The 18,956-nt window shown below is 35.9% G+C and overlaps 1 protein-coding gene across 1 annotated transcript; it reads left to right on the top strand.

Annotated features, from left to right (window-relative positions):
- Positions 1-15,219: 15,219 nt before the first annotated feature.
- si:busm1-57f23.1 (uncharacterized protein LOC368621 homolog) lies at positions 15,220-18,886 on the top strand. Its single transcript, XM_056466959.1, has 4 exons — positions 15,220-15,402; positions 16,382-16,533; positions 16,619-16,720; positions 18,466-18,886. Exons 1-4 carry the CDS (start codon positions 15,309-15,311, stop codon positions 18,550-18,552), a joined length of 435 nt encoding a protein of 144 aa, XP_056322934.1. The 5' UTR covers positions 15,220-15,308; the 3' UTR covers positions 18,553-18,886.
- The last annotated feature ends 70 nt before the right edge of the window (positions 18,887-18,956 follow it).

The raw sequence follows: 18,956 nt of genomic DNA, 5'->3' as shown, positions 1-18,956 counted from the left end.
GGCTGTACTTCACTGGCTTCAGCTCTGACATCCAACTTGTTGCATCTGAAAGAACTTAATCTCAGGAATAATGAACTGGGGAATTTAGGAGTTAAGAAGCTCTTCGATGGACTAAAGGATCAAATTAGAACTAGAGAAACTATAATAGGTGTAAATATCTCCTTTTTTCATTTATAAATTGGAAATTGCTTTTGGAACTGCGTACTTATACTGTGTTCTTTTCATTTGTCTTTAGCTTGGAAAACTGTAGTATTACAAAGAAAGGGTTTGGTGTTCCGGCTTTGGTTCAAAGAGAGTTCAAAAGAGTTCAAACTGCTCCAACTTGCTCCAACTCTAGAGTTCAAACTGCTCCAACTTGAAAGAAGTAGCACTAAGCAAGAATGATCCAGGCGACACAGAAGTGACACTGCTTGCTGATGTACTTAAGGACTGAGAATGTAAACTGAATAAACTACTGTGGGTTATTTACATTTTAAACATGTTACAATGCACTTTTTATCCATTTGGTTAAACAGAATCAAACTTCATTTATAAAACAGTGTTTGTGGTATTTTTACAGAATAAATTGGCAAAATAAAATGATCTACACATTTCATTCAAACATACCACAAAAACTGATTCATTCTAACTCAATATATTTCTAAAACAATGAATGTAATAGAGTATGATTGCTTAAAGACTTTTAGAGGTCATAGGGAGGGTCATGGACCATGTTTTAAAAATATTTTTAAGTATGTTTTGATAATGAAACTCAACAGATGATTGGATTGTGTCTTATATTATAAATTGTGCATTAAAATGTTATTAACAAAACTGTTTTTGACTCTACGAATCTTCATTTTTTTACTCTTTGCAAGCTGGAAAGCTGCAGTTGGTTGTATTACTCTATCTTCAGCTCTAAAATCAAACCCCTCACAACTCAATCTGGGCTGGAATGAACTGGGAAATTTAGGTTTGAAGCTGCTCTCTGATCTACTGGAGGATCCACAGTGTAACTTCGGTGCAGCTATCGGAAAGAATATTGAAGGGTGCAGCGCGATGATCGGTAAATGAAGAAGGGAGGGCAGGTCAGATTTACGGTGGCAGGCCAAATTGACTGTCAGGCCACCGGGAAATGTCCCGGTGCTCCCCATGGCCAATCCGCCACTGCCTATTATTGTAATTTTGTCATGAAAAAAAAAATAGTACACACTGCAATTGTGTGACAGTTGTATGATGACCGTTGTGTGTGTATATGTAAAGATAAAGCACATGCCGGCAGATGTTATCACAGAAAAAAAAGCAGATGAGCTTATTGGCAGCCAAAGGGAAAGTAGACTGTAGCTGTAGTTGTACTGAAGGGCTTTATTCTGTGAAAACAACTGCCTGGATGTGCTTTATTCTACTTATTACATGGCTACTACCCTGTACTTTCAGAGGTTGATATCTGGGATTATTACAGGACTTTCTGGAATACTTTGTTTTTATGTTTTACACACACACACACACACACACACACACACACACACACACACACACACACACACACACACATTAAAGAAAAAAATCCAATATTAGTTTTGGTAAAAACAGGCACTCGCTTTCCATATTAATTGAAATATATGTAAACAGCAAATATAGGGCCTGTGTTTCCTTTACAAATATTATTGAGAACATTACATATTCTATTCTAAAACATAAAATCACTTAAAAAAAGCCAACACTTTTTCTAATCTCATATGTAAATCATATAAATAAAGGAGGCTATTTATTAAGAAATGAAATGTAATATTTATTAGGAAATGAAAAAAAACAACAACAATTTTTATTAATAATATTAAATAATGTTGACGATTCTTATTATTATTATCATTATTAAGTAGGATATTGTTTTTATTTTATTTTTCTGAAAAGTCTACTTTTACAATTTTACACATGCAAATCACCGCAGAATTGTGCTAACCAATAGTCCCATGTCATATACAGTACAGATACTTAATAAATAACCCAGTATAAATTAAAAGCATTAACGTATGCTGTGTTGTTTGTTTTCACAAGCTTTGGAGATGTAACATAATTTCGGCTTTTAAATAAAAGGTCACCTACAGCTTTCGCCATGAGCCAAGACTGTGTTCCAAATGGCATCAATGTTTTCAAAGTGCACTGCGAAGGGAGCGCATGAAAATCGCTAAAACTGTAAAAATGCTTTGAAAGCAAATTACACCTAAAAGACATGACTTTAATGCTTTATTTAAAAAAAAAAATCATTCCAAGTTTAAATGTTAGAATGTTCTAAATGAATCGGGGATTTTTAACTACAGCTTCAGGGGTGTAGTTGCAAGCATAGAAGTTTGCGACCCAGTTTGCAAATATTTGTTGGAACGACGGTTTTGGGAAACACCAAATCAACAAACTATGTTTGTAACGACACAAATTGTGACCTTAGTTGTCTAATGATGGTTTTTGGAAACGCACCCCTGGGTAGCAATCTGCAGCAAACACAGTGGTGTTGTGTACATATGTCTATAGCACGGAAAATCTAATCGGCCTCTGCTGGAGTTGAGAGAGGATCACGTGAGCTCTACTGATGCTCCTATTTGCTGTCGCTCAACAAAGTCGCTCTTCATTTGCATAAAGTTGAAGGATTCTCAACTTTGTCAAGTTGCTCAATACGCTCGGTCACCAACGGTTGCTGATGCTTGCTTAAGCCTAGTTCACACTACAGGATTTTAAGTATGATTTGAGCCCGATTTAGAAGTTAACGAGCTCGCCGACAGATCGGGCTGTGATCGGAAAGAAATCTGAAAGTGCATGTCGCTCGCCAGTCTTTTTGTGTGAACAACTGAACAACGCATCAAAGAGGCTCGCTGAAGCGTCGCCGACACCTCGCAGATGGAAATCCAATATCTAGCATGCTGAATATTCCAGAGCAGTTGGCCGACTCGACCCCTGTGCGATCTGATGTAGTGAAGAGCTGCAGCCAATGAGAGAGCATATGAGCATGAGCTGAATGCCTGTTTGCTCAGAAGCTCAACAGAAACGTCTGTGATTGGTCAGAATGGGCCTTAACACGGACACAAGAGTAGGCTATATTAACAGGGGAACTAGAATTCTGTGACTATTAAAATGACTATACTGGTCATTCTGACCGTTCTCATATAAAACGTCATATTGTCTGGTTATATTGACATTCAAAACTTCCATTGAGATCTTAAAATTAAGCTCTGAATGTCTATCCTCATATTTTATAGCACTATTAACCTAAAATATTATCTTTCTTGGTAATACAGGCTATAAATATGTAGTTAAGAGACTAGAACATGCAAAGGTCTGGGGCTCCCTTTCATTTTCACTTTCAAACAGGAGCTATTTCGAATATGCTGGTTTGAAAGATATATCTGAAGTAAATTTATGTTTTTGCTATCTGCTGATGCATCAGCTGATTGACAATGTTTTTAAATACTCCCTTGAAAGCTTGAAACACTGTCAGTGATGTAATCAGCACACAAGCAGCCAATAGTGTTCAGCTTTTTCTGACGAATCCTCCCTCAACATTTCATTGGCTGTGGTTTGGTAGCTGGACTGAGCTGTTAGGGAACTAGTTGTTGTCAGATCATGTAGTGTGTGACCCCCTTTTGTGGATCATCGGCACAGCAATCTGCTGATGTTTAAAATCCTGTAGTGTGAACTAGGCTTTAGATGGAGGTCCCCGGAAGTCGCTCTCTCTCTGTAGATATGAATGGTCACTTGGCGCTTTGCCACTGCAAGTCGCTCAGTGTAAATGAAGTTTTAGACTGTACATAAATAGTAAGATCTACTATAATATTATGACTAGATTTGTAATATATGTTTTTTGATAAATGTTTTAAGGTTTTGTCCTGATCAGTTAAACTGCCCTCTGTTCTTCAGCAAAACCCTCCAGTTCCTGCACGTGCTTTTGTTTACTGAAATATTCGTGTGACCCCATTTCAACAGTTAGAGTCTGAGATCATCTTCATTTTCTTTTTGGCTTAGTCCCTTTTGTAATCAACTATCCAGCACATGTCTTAAACGCAGCGGATGCCCTTTCAGCTGCAATCCATCACTGGGAAACACCCATACAATCTTATTCACACTTATACATTACAGACAATTTAGCTAACCCAATTCACCTACAGCAGTTTGCACCCCAAGGAAACCCACGCAAAAACTGGGAGAACATGCAAACTCCACACAGCAATGCCAACTGACCCAGCCGAGGCTCAAACCAGCGACTTTCTTGCTGTTAGGTGACAGCACTACCCACCGCGCCTCTGCGGCGCCTTCATTAAGAGCAAAATATGTAATCTTTTGAACAGAATTATGTGTCATGTTTTACCTTATTTATTGATCGACCCCAAAAGAGTTGCTATACAGTAAATTATTCCAAACCACTCCTTTGCATAAAGCTAATCAATGGTGATTGGTTCGATGACACATTCTGTTGTGATTGGTCTACTGCATTCAGCATGTGTTTGGAAAAGAACACCCATCACAATTACTGGATTATGGTATTTAATTAAATTCATCTTTATTTCTATAGTGCTTTTTACAATGTAGATTGTGTCAAAGCAGTTTAATATGGAGCATTCCAGCAAGTCAGGCAGACAAGAGAGTAGTTTAAAATGCTGGTTATAGTTAAATGAATACTGATTCAGTTCAGCTGAGTTCTCTATTGAAAGCAGATCAATTTAAGAGCAACTTCACTGATGTGCAGCTTAACCAACCCTGACCAGGCAAGCCAGAGCAGGGGCATCGCTAGACCCCTTTTACTGGGGCACGTGCCCCAGTAAAAATCGCCAGTGCCCCAGTAAATGCTTTGAGATATGATTTACTTTATATGCACGTGTATTTATTAAGAGTGGTAATCACAGAATAAAGACATTGTTCTCTATGTGTAACCGAACCAACGCTGATGAAAGCAATGTAGTTTAATCAAAAGGCATATCACGCACCTCACGCACCGCTCCTGCTTGACGCTGACGCGCTGCTCTGCTCCCGGTGTAAGTCCTGGTTTTGAATACGTAAAAATAGCCGCGCTGCTCACGCACCACTTATATTAAAAAAACATATTTTTTTATTCGATAGAATTGTCTATAGAATTTCATTTAAATGAAATTAATATTCATGCAAATGATTTCTTAAATTATCTTAGCATCACTCCAGTTGTGTCTTTAGATTGTTTTTCAGTTACATTTTGGATTAATTTATATATATATATATATATATATATATATATATATATATATATATATATATATATATATATATATATGTCCCAGTAGAGCATTATGTCTAGCAACGCCCCTGAGCCAGAGGCAACAGTGGAAAAAACCCAAAACTCCAACAATTGACAAAAAAAATAACCTTGAGAGGAACCAGACTCAATCAGGGTGACCAGTTCTCCTTTAGCTAAACGTCTTGGGTAGAACTTCAGTCTGGATGTTGGAGGCTTGAGAATGATGAGCGTTCATCATGGAGAAGTTGCAGGTCCAAGAAGGTGACCAGGGGGATGTTCAGGCTAACCACTGGGATCAATGAGGAGATTCGTCTTTCACTGGGGTCTTTGCAGTCCTGTGCTCTCAATGCATCAATGACCATGGCAACTATTTGCTCAGGATATTGGCCAGATTGATGATTGTTTAAACCTCGGAATAAGGTGAACCAGACAGACTAACATGAGCATAGATGACATTCAAATTGCAGTGTCTTTTGGGAAGGGTTCCCAGGTCCAGTTGAGCTAATTTATGCAGGCTAACAATACTTTAGAGGATTTGCATATAAAAGTTATACATTTGCTTTTTTATCTGTATGCTAATGAAAAAAGATGTGTCTTTCTCGGGGCAGCATTGGCCTAATGGTTAGAAAGTTGGACATGTGATTGGAAGGTGGCAGGTTTGAGTCAAGGCTCAGACAAGGATTTTTGGTCATGAGAGTGAATAATTAGTGCTCTCACCACTCTCAATGCTAAAGTATGGCTGAGGTAAGTCCCTTGAGCAAGGCACAAATCCCCCAATTGCTAAGTGGGTGCCACAGCAATGGTGTGTGTTCACTGCTGTGTGTGTGCACTTGGATAGGTTAAATGCAGAGCACTAATTCTGAGTATGGGTCACCAGACTTGGCCACATATAAAAATTTTACTTTACTTTACCTCAATTTAAACTGACAAAGATTAACTATATTTGAAGGCATTATACAGTGCATAAACAGACAACATGGCTGCAGTTTTACCTTATCAGTTTGAGCTTGACGAGGATGCATTGTTCAACTAAATAGAAGAGTAAAAAAAAAAAACTTCCTTATGTCACAGCACTATGCAAGTGATTAGAGAGCTATGCTTTTGAATTAATGATGTTGTGGTCACAAATCAATCTGCTTCAAGTCAAATTCATCTATATTTTTGATTCAGTATCCCTGATCTTCATGCACAACAAATGTGTGGTCTAATGTTTTATGTTGACAGATAAATTGGCTAGGGATTATTTTAAAAACAACTCGTTTAAATGACTATGAAATGAAATATTTCTTTTCAGAGACAATAACTTTATCCATGGTGCACTTTCCAATTTAAAAACTTTGCATGATGTTTTATTTAACTAGAGCTGTATAACACACTGCATGCATGGTAATTTCACATTTATAATAGGGACCCTTTAACATAGAGTGACCCCAATCACAGGAACTGCTTCAGTGTTCCTGATTTTTGAGAATGATTGTAAATGATTGTGGCCCATAAACATATCTTCACATGCATAATTATTACACAAACATGGAGCACATTCCCTTTGTTTTTAGAACAGAACAAAACTCATAACAGAACAGTTCAAATAAGTTCCATACCAGTGTGGGCAATTCTGTGATGTGCTCAGTATCGATCCAGCCTATATTTGGAATATGTAAGGTGCATAGGGCCCCGCAAGTTATGTGAAGCCACCTGACTAGCATCTAATTCACATATGTGAGGAAAAAGAGAGGAAGATTGCTTTCAACAAATCTAGAGGACAGTGTTGTGTCCTACTGTTTGGTCTGACCAGTGCCCCAGCTGACCAGTGCCCCAGTGGCCAAGACCAGCTATCTACAGCTATCTTGATTAAATCTTGATATTATATATTATTAATATACCGTCTCCACATTACATACTCAGCAGATGCTAAAATGGCTGCAGGAGAACCCTCTTTATGTCAAGACAGAGAAGTGCATCTTCTATGCCCAGTCATTTCCATTCTTGGGGTTCATTATTTCTGTGGAAGAGGTCAAAGCAAACCCCTGAATCTGTTAAGGCTCTGCAGCAGTCCCTCGGGATTTCCAATTTTTAAGTTTTTCATCCGGAACTTTTGTCAGATTGCATCACCCTTAACAGCCAAGGTATTGTTCTAATGGAATGATGGTGCATGAAGACATTTTCTGTTTTATTTATTGTCTTTTCTATTCCAGATCATGAACATCAAGTTTTATCTATTGTCTTTTCTATTCCAGATTATGAACATCAATTTATTGCTGAGGTAGATGGCTCTGATGTTAATGTAAGTGCGGTCCTATCATAGCAGTTGCACCAGAATGGGAAGGTGCATCCTTGCACTTTCTTTTCCCACTGCCTGAGTCCCTCAAAATGAAATTACAACATAGGTAATCACAAATTGTTGGAAGTCATGCTCCCTTTGAGGAAGTGGCATCCGTAATTGGAATGCACAGTTCAGCCCTTTCTGATGCCCTTCCTGATCCAGCTTGACAGATCAAAAACCATTGAATAGATTTATTTAGGCAATAGACTGAGCTCCTAAAAATTTTATAGGGCTCCCTTATTTGACCCCAAACTTTGGCCTCAATGTCACCCTGTCTTACAGGCCAAGGTCCAAAAATATCAAGTCCAATACACTCTCCCATCTGTTTGAGCCCCCAGGGGAGGAAGAATTTTGTATGTTGTCCTGGGCCATTCCATCTAGTCATGTATTTTCTCTGTTGGCCTCACTAGCACCTAGTTTTCTCAGGAGGTCTCCCATCTAACCCTGTTTAGCTTCAATCTCCAACTAGGCTGCACTGTCAGCTGAGTACTTGAACTCTTTAAAACTTCCACAGATCTGCAAAACTAGTTTGTCAGTGCTGTTAAGCAGGAGGATGAGCTGCACATCAGGTAGCAATCTTATCATTGGTTTGGATCATGTGTACTCTACTGTGCATTCTAGAAAATGCCCTTACAACATGGTTGCCAACTTTAGATAAGCAGGGTTGTATCTGGTTACTACCTGGATGGGAGACCACATGGCAAAACTAGATTGCTGCTGGAAGAGGTGCTAGTGAGGCCAGTGGTGGGTGTTCACCCAGTGGTCTGCATGGATCCTAGTGTACCAGTACACAGTATAGGGTACTCTAAACTGTCAGTGAGCACCATTTTTTGGATGAGACATTAATGGCTCATTTCCACTGACTGGTACGGTACGGTACGGTACGGTACGGTACGGTACGGTTTGGTACGGGTCACCTTTATCAGGCTTGCGTTTCAACTAACAAGGATACCCTTTTGGTGGGCGTGGTGTATGACAGAAAGTTTCAGTCGATGTCATTCTCGCTCGAGGAAATGTCTACAATAAAGCTGTATGGGTCACTTACATATCATATGAAAAGCACTTCTCACAAAACAGATGCTTCATACACATAAATACTTGTGTAGAAATGTTTATTACTAACTTTTCAATGAACATGAGTTGATTATAACTGCAGATCAATGACAGTACGAAACAGCCTACTGTAACGTCTGTAATTATATTAAATAACTAAATAAATGTACATATATAAACACATACAGCCCCTTACAGTCTCCCATATGTTACCAACTACAGAAGAACTACATATAGCAGACATTTCATCGGTATTTAGGTTCAAAACAACACAAAATATAGCCCACAGTCAGTGAAAACCTCTCATCTGTGTCTGTAATCTTCAGCAGCACATGTAGCCTCTGTTAGAGAGTAATTCCCTCATTCCCAGTTCATATTCGTCCAAAAGGTGAAGATAATAAGTTAGTTATACATGGCATTTTGTTCATGTTTGCTGAAAAATAATGTGCTCCTTTTTTTCTGGCTTCTCCTTTGTTTCTTTGTGCTTCACTCTCGCGTTTGTCAGTGTCTGACAGGATCGGGTTTCAAAAGCACGTCAATAATCAAGCACAGGTTATTATCATCAGCTCAAGAAGTTTGTTATTTCAGATATAATGTTGGACGCGCGCGAGCGCAAGGAAGAAAGCGAAACCGCTCGAACCTCAGACTGACTCGTAAAAAACTACAGGGCACAGGAGAAATCTGCTCTTCTTCTTGGCTTTGTGGCTGTTCGACAAGATGACGACAAGGTTTTTTTGAGCCCAGATCGACCATGGCTCGTTATTATATGTATTTATAATTCCGCTTTAATCTCTCGCTGTGTATTTCAAACATGGCGGGTTTTTTGTTTTCATCCTGGCTTGTTGCGTAAGCGAAAGACGTATCTCTGTAAACCAATAGTGTTCAGCTGCGCGTGTGGCTCCGCCTTTTGGTACCCTTTCTCGTGTTTGGTACCCTTTCGAAAGGGTGCCGAAAAAGTGGTACGGTACAGTTCGGTTCAGTACGCTTTTTGACAGTGGAAACGGTCATTAAAGCGTACCAAACCGAACTGTACCGTACCGTACCACTCAGTGGAAACGGGCCATAAACCAAGGACACTGGTGGGAGTTGAGGACATTTCCAACCAAATCTTAAAAAGTGCTTTGAGTGCACAGAAAATCGATATAAAAATGTAATTATTATTATTATTATTATTACTGATATTATTATTATTATTATTATTATTATAAGCTGTTATACTATTAAAAAAATAATACACTCCCGAGGTGGTCATGCATATGTATTGGATGTGCTTTATTTACTAAGCAAATTCATCTTACCCAAATCAATTATTTCTTTCATTTACAGATATGTAAAGGCAATTAACAAAAGTTGTATTGTTGTTAATCTGGTACCTTCTCATACTTTTCTTGATTATCTTACAAACTAAACTGGCAGCCAAATTTGTCACTGATTTTGCAAGGATTTGAGACCGTTCTAAACTGAAACAACCCTCCGACATTGCGTTGTCTAGATGAAAAGCAAAAATACTAAAACAATTTCACCCAAACTACAAAAAGTCAATATTACAATGTCAGTAGATAGTCAGTAGTTTCCTTCCAAGCATGAAAATTAGACTTATGTGCAAAGCTGAAAATTGCGTAAAACGTTTGCAAAACCGTTTCCATCCAATCAGTCAAAGAAAAAAAAATCATCACAAATTTTAAAATACAGTAACATGCTGCATAACTGTCCTACAGTAAAACATAGTTCATATTAGTTAAATATTGTGTAATTTACAACAATTGTAGTGTATTTTAAACATATTTTATTTTTTTTGTCTTTAAATTGCTCCTGTCTATTAAGTACTGTTCATCTCTAAGAAGTTGTTGCTTTGTTTGTGTAAGTGTGCATCTATAGTGTGTGTGTGTTTGTTTGTTTGTTTGTTTGTTTGTTTGTTTGTTTGTAAGAGTGAGTGACATAAATGGTAAGTCTCTTAAGTAGTTAAGAAACATAAGTCCGAGACAAAAAAAAAAGTTTAACCTATTTTTTTAATCAATGCAATGTATTGGTTAGCGTTAAAATAGATTAGCGTAAACAAATAAAAGATTTTCTAGTTTAAATAAACTAAATTATTATCACCTTAAGACATCTTGTTGAGCATAACACTTAACTGGAGTTAACTAACTCTCAAAGTTATTAGTAGACTGCTAGAGGTTAGGGTTAGTACAATTAGTTGGCATGTACTTAGTAAGTTACTAATAGTTACTAGAATGTCTGTGGGTGGAGCAATAAAGTCTTATCTATCAATTGTATACTTATGCATTCTGTACATACAGGACATAATAAAGTTCTTTGTAAGGCAATAATATTTCACTGTCAGTATGTCAGTGTCTTAAATTCTTGGTTCACAATTAACCTAAATAGTCATTGCAGACCAGTCTACATGTGTCAGACGAGGTTTAAGAGTTCATCGTCAGTTCAAGTCCTTAAGGAAAAGAGCCTTTCAATAGCATTGAGCGCTTGTAGGCTTAGGCTTTGCACTGCTTCTATTTAGACAAATACAGTGCATCCGGAAAGTATTCATAGCGCTTCACTTTTTCCACATTTTTTTTGTTACAGCCTTATTCCAAAATGAAAAAAATTCATTTATTTCCTCAAAATTCTACACACAAAACCCCATAATGACAATATGAAAAAAAGATTTTTTGAAATTGTTGCAAATTATTAAACATAAAAAAACTGAAAAATCACATGTACATAAGTATTCACAGCCTTTGCCGTGAAGCTCTAAGTTAAGCTCAGGTACATTCTGTTTCCACTGATCATTCTTGAGATGTTTCAGCAGCTTAATTGGGGTTCACCTGCGGTTCAGTTGATTGGACATAATTTGAAAAGGCATACACCTGTCTATATAAGGTCCCAGGGTTGAAAGTGCATGTCAAAGCACAAACCAAACATGAAGACAAAGAAATTGTCTGAAGACCTCCGAGACAGGATTGTCTCGAGGCACAAGGCTGAGGAAGGTTACAGAAAAATTTCTGCTGCCCTGAAAGTTCCAGTGGCCGCCATCATCCGTAAATGGAAGATGTTTGGAACCACCAGGACTCTTCCTAGGGCTGGCCGGCCATCTATGTTGAGTGATCGGATGAGAAGGGCCTTAGTCAGGGAGGTGATCAATAACTCGATGGTCACTCTGTCTGAGCTCCAGCATTCTTCTGTGGAGAGAGGAGAACCTTAAAGAAGCACAACTATCTATGCAGCAATCCACCAATCAGGCCTGTATAATAGAGTAGCCAGACAGAAGCCACTCCCCACCTGGAATTTGTCAAAAGGCATCTGAAGGACTCTCCAACCATAAGAAACAAAATTCTCTGGTCTGATGAGACTAAAATTGAACTCTGGAGTGAATGCCAGGCGTTACGCTTGGAGAAAACCAGGCACCGCTCATCACCATGCTAATTCTATCCCTACAGTGAAACATGGTGGTGGCATCATCATGCTGTGGTGATGTTTTTCAGCAGCAGGAACTGGAAGAGTAGTCAAGGTAGAGAGGGAAAGATGAATGTAGCAATGTACAGAGACGTCCTGAATGAAAACCTGCTTCAGAGTGATCTTGACCGTCTAAGGGGTGGGGTGACTGTTCATCTTCCAGTAGGACAATGACCCAAAGCACACTGCCAAAAATATCAATAGAGTGGCTTCACAACAACACAGTAAATTTCCTTGAGTGGCCCAGTCAGAGCCCAGACCAACATCTTATTGAACATCTAGAGAGATCTGAAAATGGCTGTACACCGTTGCTGTGACAGGTGTGCCAAGCTTATGGCTTCATATTCAAATAAGATTTGAGGCTGTAATTGCTGCCAAAGGTGCATCACCAAAGTATTGAGCAAATGCTATGAATGCTTATGTACATGTGATTTTTCTGTTTTTTTTTTTTTTATTTTTAATTTAAAAAGTTTGCAACAATTTCAAAAAAAAATTCACATTGTCATTATGGGGTTTTGTGTGTACAATTTTGAGGAAATAAATTAATTTAATGCATTTTGGAATACGTCTGTAACATAAAAAAATGTGGAAAAAGAGAAGCGCTATGAATACTTTCCGGATGCACTGTATATGACAGGGTTAATTAATGTTATTTATTCATTTTCCTTGGCTTAACCCTAACCCTTTATCGCTACAGCGGAATGAACCACCAACTTATCCATCATGTTTTACACAGCAAATGCCCTTCCAGCTGCAACCCAGAACTGGAAATAATTAAGGTTACAGGGCTTCAAAAATGACTGTAATCATCATGACAATAAAAGTGATCTTAGAGGATGAGCTTAACACTGATTTCCATAACAATGTAAACACTTGACAAACAACCACCTTCTTCTTTTTTTAAGTAATCATTGTATACTTATCAAGCAATGCAAACCATTCTGAGTAAATTTATACTGTATATTATACTTTAGTTCAACACGCAATGTAATTACAAAAGCTAAGATGGCATTAGTGGTCTAAAATGAAACCACACACAGACATGACCTAATGGTAGATGAAATGACCAAACTGTCACAAAAACAGTGCAGCTTATCTGAACACAAAATGTATATGAAGAGTTCAGATGCAAAGCCCTCTAAATGCCATCTGAAATTTTCATCTAAAATGAGGACTTTTATCAGGCTCCAGTATTTAGGTTTAGTAATTCCACTTTTATGGCAAAGAATAAGTGTTTTTGATGGTTTTCAAAGTGAAATAACTCAACATAAACAAAGGAGGCTGAAAATAATGCTCATTTTCTATGGAAATTTCAGACGGAACTCTTCATTTATTAACATACAGACTGGAATGTAATGAGTATTTTTCCTTTTCTGTTCAGCTCTCATTTGCTGTGCTCTGTCAGCAGAGTCTTTATGTGACTATGGCCTGTTTGTTTGTCCTGTGCTTTTGTTATGCAGTGAGGGTGTGATTTTTGTCGCACACGTTCTAGATTGTCTTTAAACGTGGCCTTGGTGAGAGGTATTTAGACGTCACTAGAACAAATGACTGAGGCACCACCAAAACAAGCTTTAAAGTGTGTTCTAGGACAAAACAAAAAAATTTTAAGTGTTAAAATAGTCATTAAAGCATTTGGTTTGTAAGCAACATTATTATGTATTTAATTATTAATAAAACATAATATAATAAAACATTTATAATTTTATATTTGTGTCTAATATATATTTTTCAGTTATTATGTCATTTGAATATAATTAAATTGAGATGACTGATGTATTAAGAGAATGGGACTACTTGGGGAAGTTTGCTCTGATGATGACAATAATGGAATCATCATCAGCTGAAATGGAACCCTTTAAGTCCTAAAACTATACATATAGTTGTGTAAAATCAGGAGGGCAACACGGTGGCTCAGTGGTTAGCACTGTCGCCTCACAGCAAGAAGGTCGCTGGTTTGAGTCACGGCTGGGTGAGTTGGCAGTTGGCAAGTTTACTATATATATAAGACCTCTTTCTTGTAAATAAACATTTATTATCAGGCTCCTATAATTAAGTTCAGAAGTTTCATTTTATATGGAATGATAAAGTTATAAGCTAATGAATAAAATACCTTTTTTTTTTTTTTTATAAATGTCACTTTAGACATTAAGTTTTTAACAAAGTAGATTTTCTTTGGTGTCAAAACCAGCTAAATCCACATCAACTTTAAATAGTGCTTAAATAGTAGAATTTATTATACTCAAAATATACCAAAACGTTCACGTTTACCCACATTTTATTTATACTAAATATGTTCTCCATTTTACGGATGATTACATTTGAATACATATACTTACTATTACACTCAAAAAAATACTTTTGCTGCTTGTTCAAACTATTTGGTTAAAATGATCTGAAATAACACAATGCCTTGAGACTCCTTTTTTTGGGGACAACAATTGTTTTATGTTCAATCCACTTCAATTTGTTAAGTTAACTTAATCGAGACAGCATTCATAATTTGTGTGGAACCTTACCTCTTTACAGTGCAAATATAAAACTTAAATATAGTTTAAAAGTATACTCTATTAGCACACTTGAAAAAACTTCTACTTTGTAATGTTATTCATCAACAGACTCAATAAACTAAAATAATGTAATTTTGAATGTATTTTAAAAATAAACATAACATGATACACAAAAAATAACAGGATATAATTATTTTTTATGTTGCATCAAATTAACCTCATTAGTCATTTTAGCTTAAATTGCATTGCAAACTGACTTCAAACAGTTTGTATAACATAAACAAATTAAGTCAGAAACACAATCGACTTAGTTTAACAACTTATAAATAACGTAATTTAAATACATTATGCAGTAGTGATAAATAAGCAGTGACGTTAGTTCTCCGTCAAGCGTTGTTAAATTAATCTTCACTTGTAAGTAACAGGAAGTATTCTATAGAAAGTCAGTCTGACAGAAGGCCGGCGGCTTACATTATTAAAGCAGATTACCCCTTCTTTATAGTTCTCCGTCACAGGTCACATACTTTCACACACACTTGACTCTACTGTGGGCTGTATGTTTTTCCCCCTGACTCACCGTCTGTGTGGATTCACACTGTTTGGGCGTTGACGGAGCTCCGCCCGGGGGAGGGGAGTATTGGAGGCCGCGGGATGCGTCAGGATCTCCGGGACTGTGTTTCTAAAAGCGGCTCCACATTTACAGTGAGCCTCATTCTGCCGGACGCACACAGTTGGAGACATGGACATCTGCCTGCTTGTCTTGGTGTCTTTTCTGTCTATGTTTCACTTGAGCGGAGCTGACCAGCCTCTGGAAGAGGCGGTAATTGTAGCAAGTAAGTGCTAACATTATGGGTCATATGTTTTATTAGGCTATTTATAAAATGTCTTATTCTGAATTTGTTTTCAGTAGGATATGAAGAGTTGCGTCGATGTTTGCGCCAGCTATTGTACAATATATCAATTGATATTACCATAAGTTACTTTTAATATTTTAAATTTATATATAGTTTAGTATTAATATTTATTAAAAAAATTTAGCTCGTGTCAGATTTTTTCATACTATTTCTTTTCATTTTTATTTATTTATTTTAATTTATAGGCTGCGTTATTAATAGGATATGTTATTATTTAGTTTACTTTAGTATAATTTAGTACTTATAATAAGTTATCTTACTGTACATCACGTTGAAGTAATTTTTGTAGGGTTAACGTTTATTTTATTTAAAAACATTTGTTTAACCATTTCTTATGTTTAACAATATGGTTTAGTTGATTTTGCTTTGAGATATATGTTTGCTTTTTTAATCGTTTTGTTGTTTTTATACGGCTCTATAACTAGTTTTCATTATTTTATTGATTGTAATTCTAGTTATGTTAGTAACTAGAATTAAACATTGCAACGAGTTATGTTTATAATGTTTATTTTATTGATTTTAATTAAAGTCATGTTAGTACATCACGTTAATTTAAATGAAAATTATAATTATTTTCTTGACAACTAGGTAAATATTTAAATAATGATTTTAACATGTTTTTTTACCATATAATTATTTTTTCATTAACTTTTTGTTAATTATTATGTTGTTTTTGTCATCTTCATTCTTGAAATATGTGTGCATCTTTATGTAGTGTAGTAGAGTAAACTGTGCTTAAACATGGCAATTATTGAAAAAAAAGCTAACTCATTAAACATGTACATAATTTGAAGAACACTTTTTTTTTTATGAACCCATTGCTGATTCATGTCATGAATTTGTTACACATGAGTGTATTTATATCCTGTGATTAACATTCTGTGTTGGTGTCTCTCAGGAAAGGTGGAGCTGCTTGGGGGATGGATTGATGCCAATCCGGACAGAGAAGAAGTTCAAAAAGCTGCAAAAGAAGCTGTAGAGCAATTCAACAGCGAGTCCAAAGCAAAGAAATACTTCAAACTCATTAATGTCACATCAGCTCGCACTCAGGTACAGCTTTCACAGGTTCTTGCAATTCATGTGTAATTTAAATGTATCTTGATCACATTAACTAATCATGAATCTTTCTGTACAGGTGACAAACAGGGTAAACTTCAAAATAGAGGCCATTATTGGAAAGACGAAATGCCACAAATTGGAAGGTGTAAACATTGAGTCTTGTCTCATGGCAAAAAAGGTATATTTATCTGTTATTATTATTATTATTATTATTTAAAATTTATTATGGTGGCTTGATAAAGTAATAGAATACTACATAAACTTAATATTCTTCTTCTTCTTCTAAGACTAATTTCTATATGCATCTCCTACTAGACTGTTCATTGACAAGTCCCATTGACTTAACATTGAGTCAAACTTCGTGACCTCATAACTTTGTGCCAGAATGTCATACAAACTTAAAGTTGGGCTCATTTAACTCAGACTACCAATCTGCCAATTACTGACCACCTTTCAACTACTAGCCACACCCTGGCAACCATTTACGGCACCCTATCAACTGTCCCGTATACTTCCATTGTTAAAAACTCCCATTGACTTTACATTGAACATACTAACAAGATACCAATTCATACAAACAATATACTAATTTATACTAAAAAACATACTAATGACATTCCAATCCATACTAGGAACATACTAACAAGCATACTAACATACTAATCCATACTAGAAACATACTAATGACATACTAAACATACTAGCAATATGCTAATTAATGCTAAATTCATGTTAACAAAATGCTAGTTTATGCTAAAAACATGCAAGCAACATTCTAATTTATTCTAGAACCATGCCAACAACATGCTAATTTATGCTAGAAACATGCTAGCATAATGCTAATTCAAAATAGAAACATACTAACTTATGTTAGCAACTGCTTAGCAACCACTCAAAACACCTTAGAAACCGCCAAGCAACACCCTAGCAACCACCTAGCTACGCCTTAGCAATGCCTTAGTGACCACTCAGAACACCCTAGTAATTGCCTGGCAACCCCTTAGCAACCACCTAACAACTTTACTTTTCTAGTTAATTTATGAGATTTAAAATGTAAAAAAAAAAATGGAATTCATATGATTTAATACAGATTTATCAACTGTTTGTTTGTGTTTCTTTGTATCCGTACAAATCTGCTTATGTGTCAAAGATGAAAACGTGGTTTATTTGTAACTGTTTAACATTTCTTCCTAATTTAAAATATAAAAGTTATAATTTTATTATTTATTGTTTTTACTTATTATTATTATACATATTTTTTATGTATGAATATTGATTTTTGCCATGTAAGGTCAAAATTATTAGCCCCATTACGCTTTATTTTTTCCCAAAGTCTACCAAACAAACCACCATTATAGACTTGCCTAATTACTCTAACCTGCCTAGTTATCCTATTTAACCTAGATAAGCCTTTAAATGTCACTTTAAGCTGTATAGAAGTGTCTTGAAAAATATCTATTAAAATATTGTTTACTGTCATCATGGCAAAGATACAATAAATAAGTTATTAAAACTATTATGTTTAGAAATGTGTTGAAAAAATCTCTCCGCTAAACAGAAATTGGGGGAAAAATAAACAGGGGGTTAATATATATTAGGTTATATTATTTATATATTATATATATAATTAGCAGTCAACACTAGCAAAGAGGATCAAAAATGTTTTCAAAACTGTTCTAGGACAGGAATAAGTGTTTTACAAAGTTTTAAAACAACTTAAATATATAGCCGGGAAAAAAATTATTAAGTAGATCATCTTTATATATGACTTTTACAGTAAATGATGATGGAGCGATATGTCAAAATGTTATTATTTTCACAATAGCATTTAATTTGGTTGTTTTTCTATGTATGTATTGCATTTTTTAAATGATCATTGTAATTTAACAGAATATTTATTTCTTCATTTTTTTTTTTTTCTAGCAACTGACATGCAAGTTTGAGGTCAGCCTGAACCCAATGAATGATGATTATGTCGTGCACAAAATTATCTGCAAAAGATCCTCTTGAATTTCACTTGGACAACACATTGCTACGGTTTTGCACTTTTGGATATTGATGGCCCATTGTTTTGTTAGAATTTTTGTGATCTATTCAGTAGCTTCTGTATATTTTTTGTAAAATCATACAACATGGATTAAAATAATCTCCCTTTAAAAGCAATTTTATATTTTGTTAAGATCCAACTTTTATCTTTTTTTTTTAATAAAATATCTTCAGATTCATGAAGTGACATCAGTATTTCTAGACTATTAAAAACAAGTTACATAATGACCTAATGATAAGTGATTTTATGTGCTGCATTTTGCCAAGAATAAACTGACAGACATTTTCCAGAAAGCTACAGTAAGCCTAATGGATTTTTTTCCTCAAACCACAGATCAAATACAGCAACAGAACACTACAGTAGTTAT

Source organism: Danio aesculapii, chromosome 10 (assembly GCF_903798145.1).
Source record: "Danio aesculapii chromosome 10, fDanAes4.1, whole genome shotgun sequence".
In the NCBI taxonomy this organism is placed as follows: Eukaryota; Metazoa; Chordata; class Actinopteri; order Cypriniformes; family Danionidae; genus Danio; species Danio aesculapii.
The sequence above is the reverse complement of the archived record's forward strand: the minus strand, read 5'-3'. Positions and strand labels throughout refer to the sequence as shown.

Excerpts from the sequence above, each read along its gene's own strand:
- si:busm1-57f23.1 (XM_056466959.1), top strand. The coding sequence starts at position 15,309 with ATGGACATCTGCCTGCTTGTCTTGGTGTCTTTTCTGTCTATGTTTCAC. Across the intron at positions 15,403-16,381 it reads AGAGGCGGTAATTGTAGCAA|GAAAGGTGGAGCTGCTTGGG; the intron begins GTAAGTGCTAAC and ends GGTGTCTCTCAG. Across the intron at positions 16,534-16,618 it reads TCACATCAGCTCGCACTCAG|GTGACAAACAGGGTAAACTT; the intron begins GTACAGCTTTCA and ends CTTTCTGTACAG.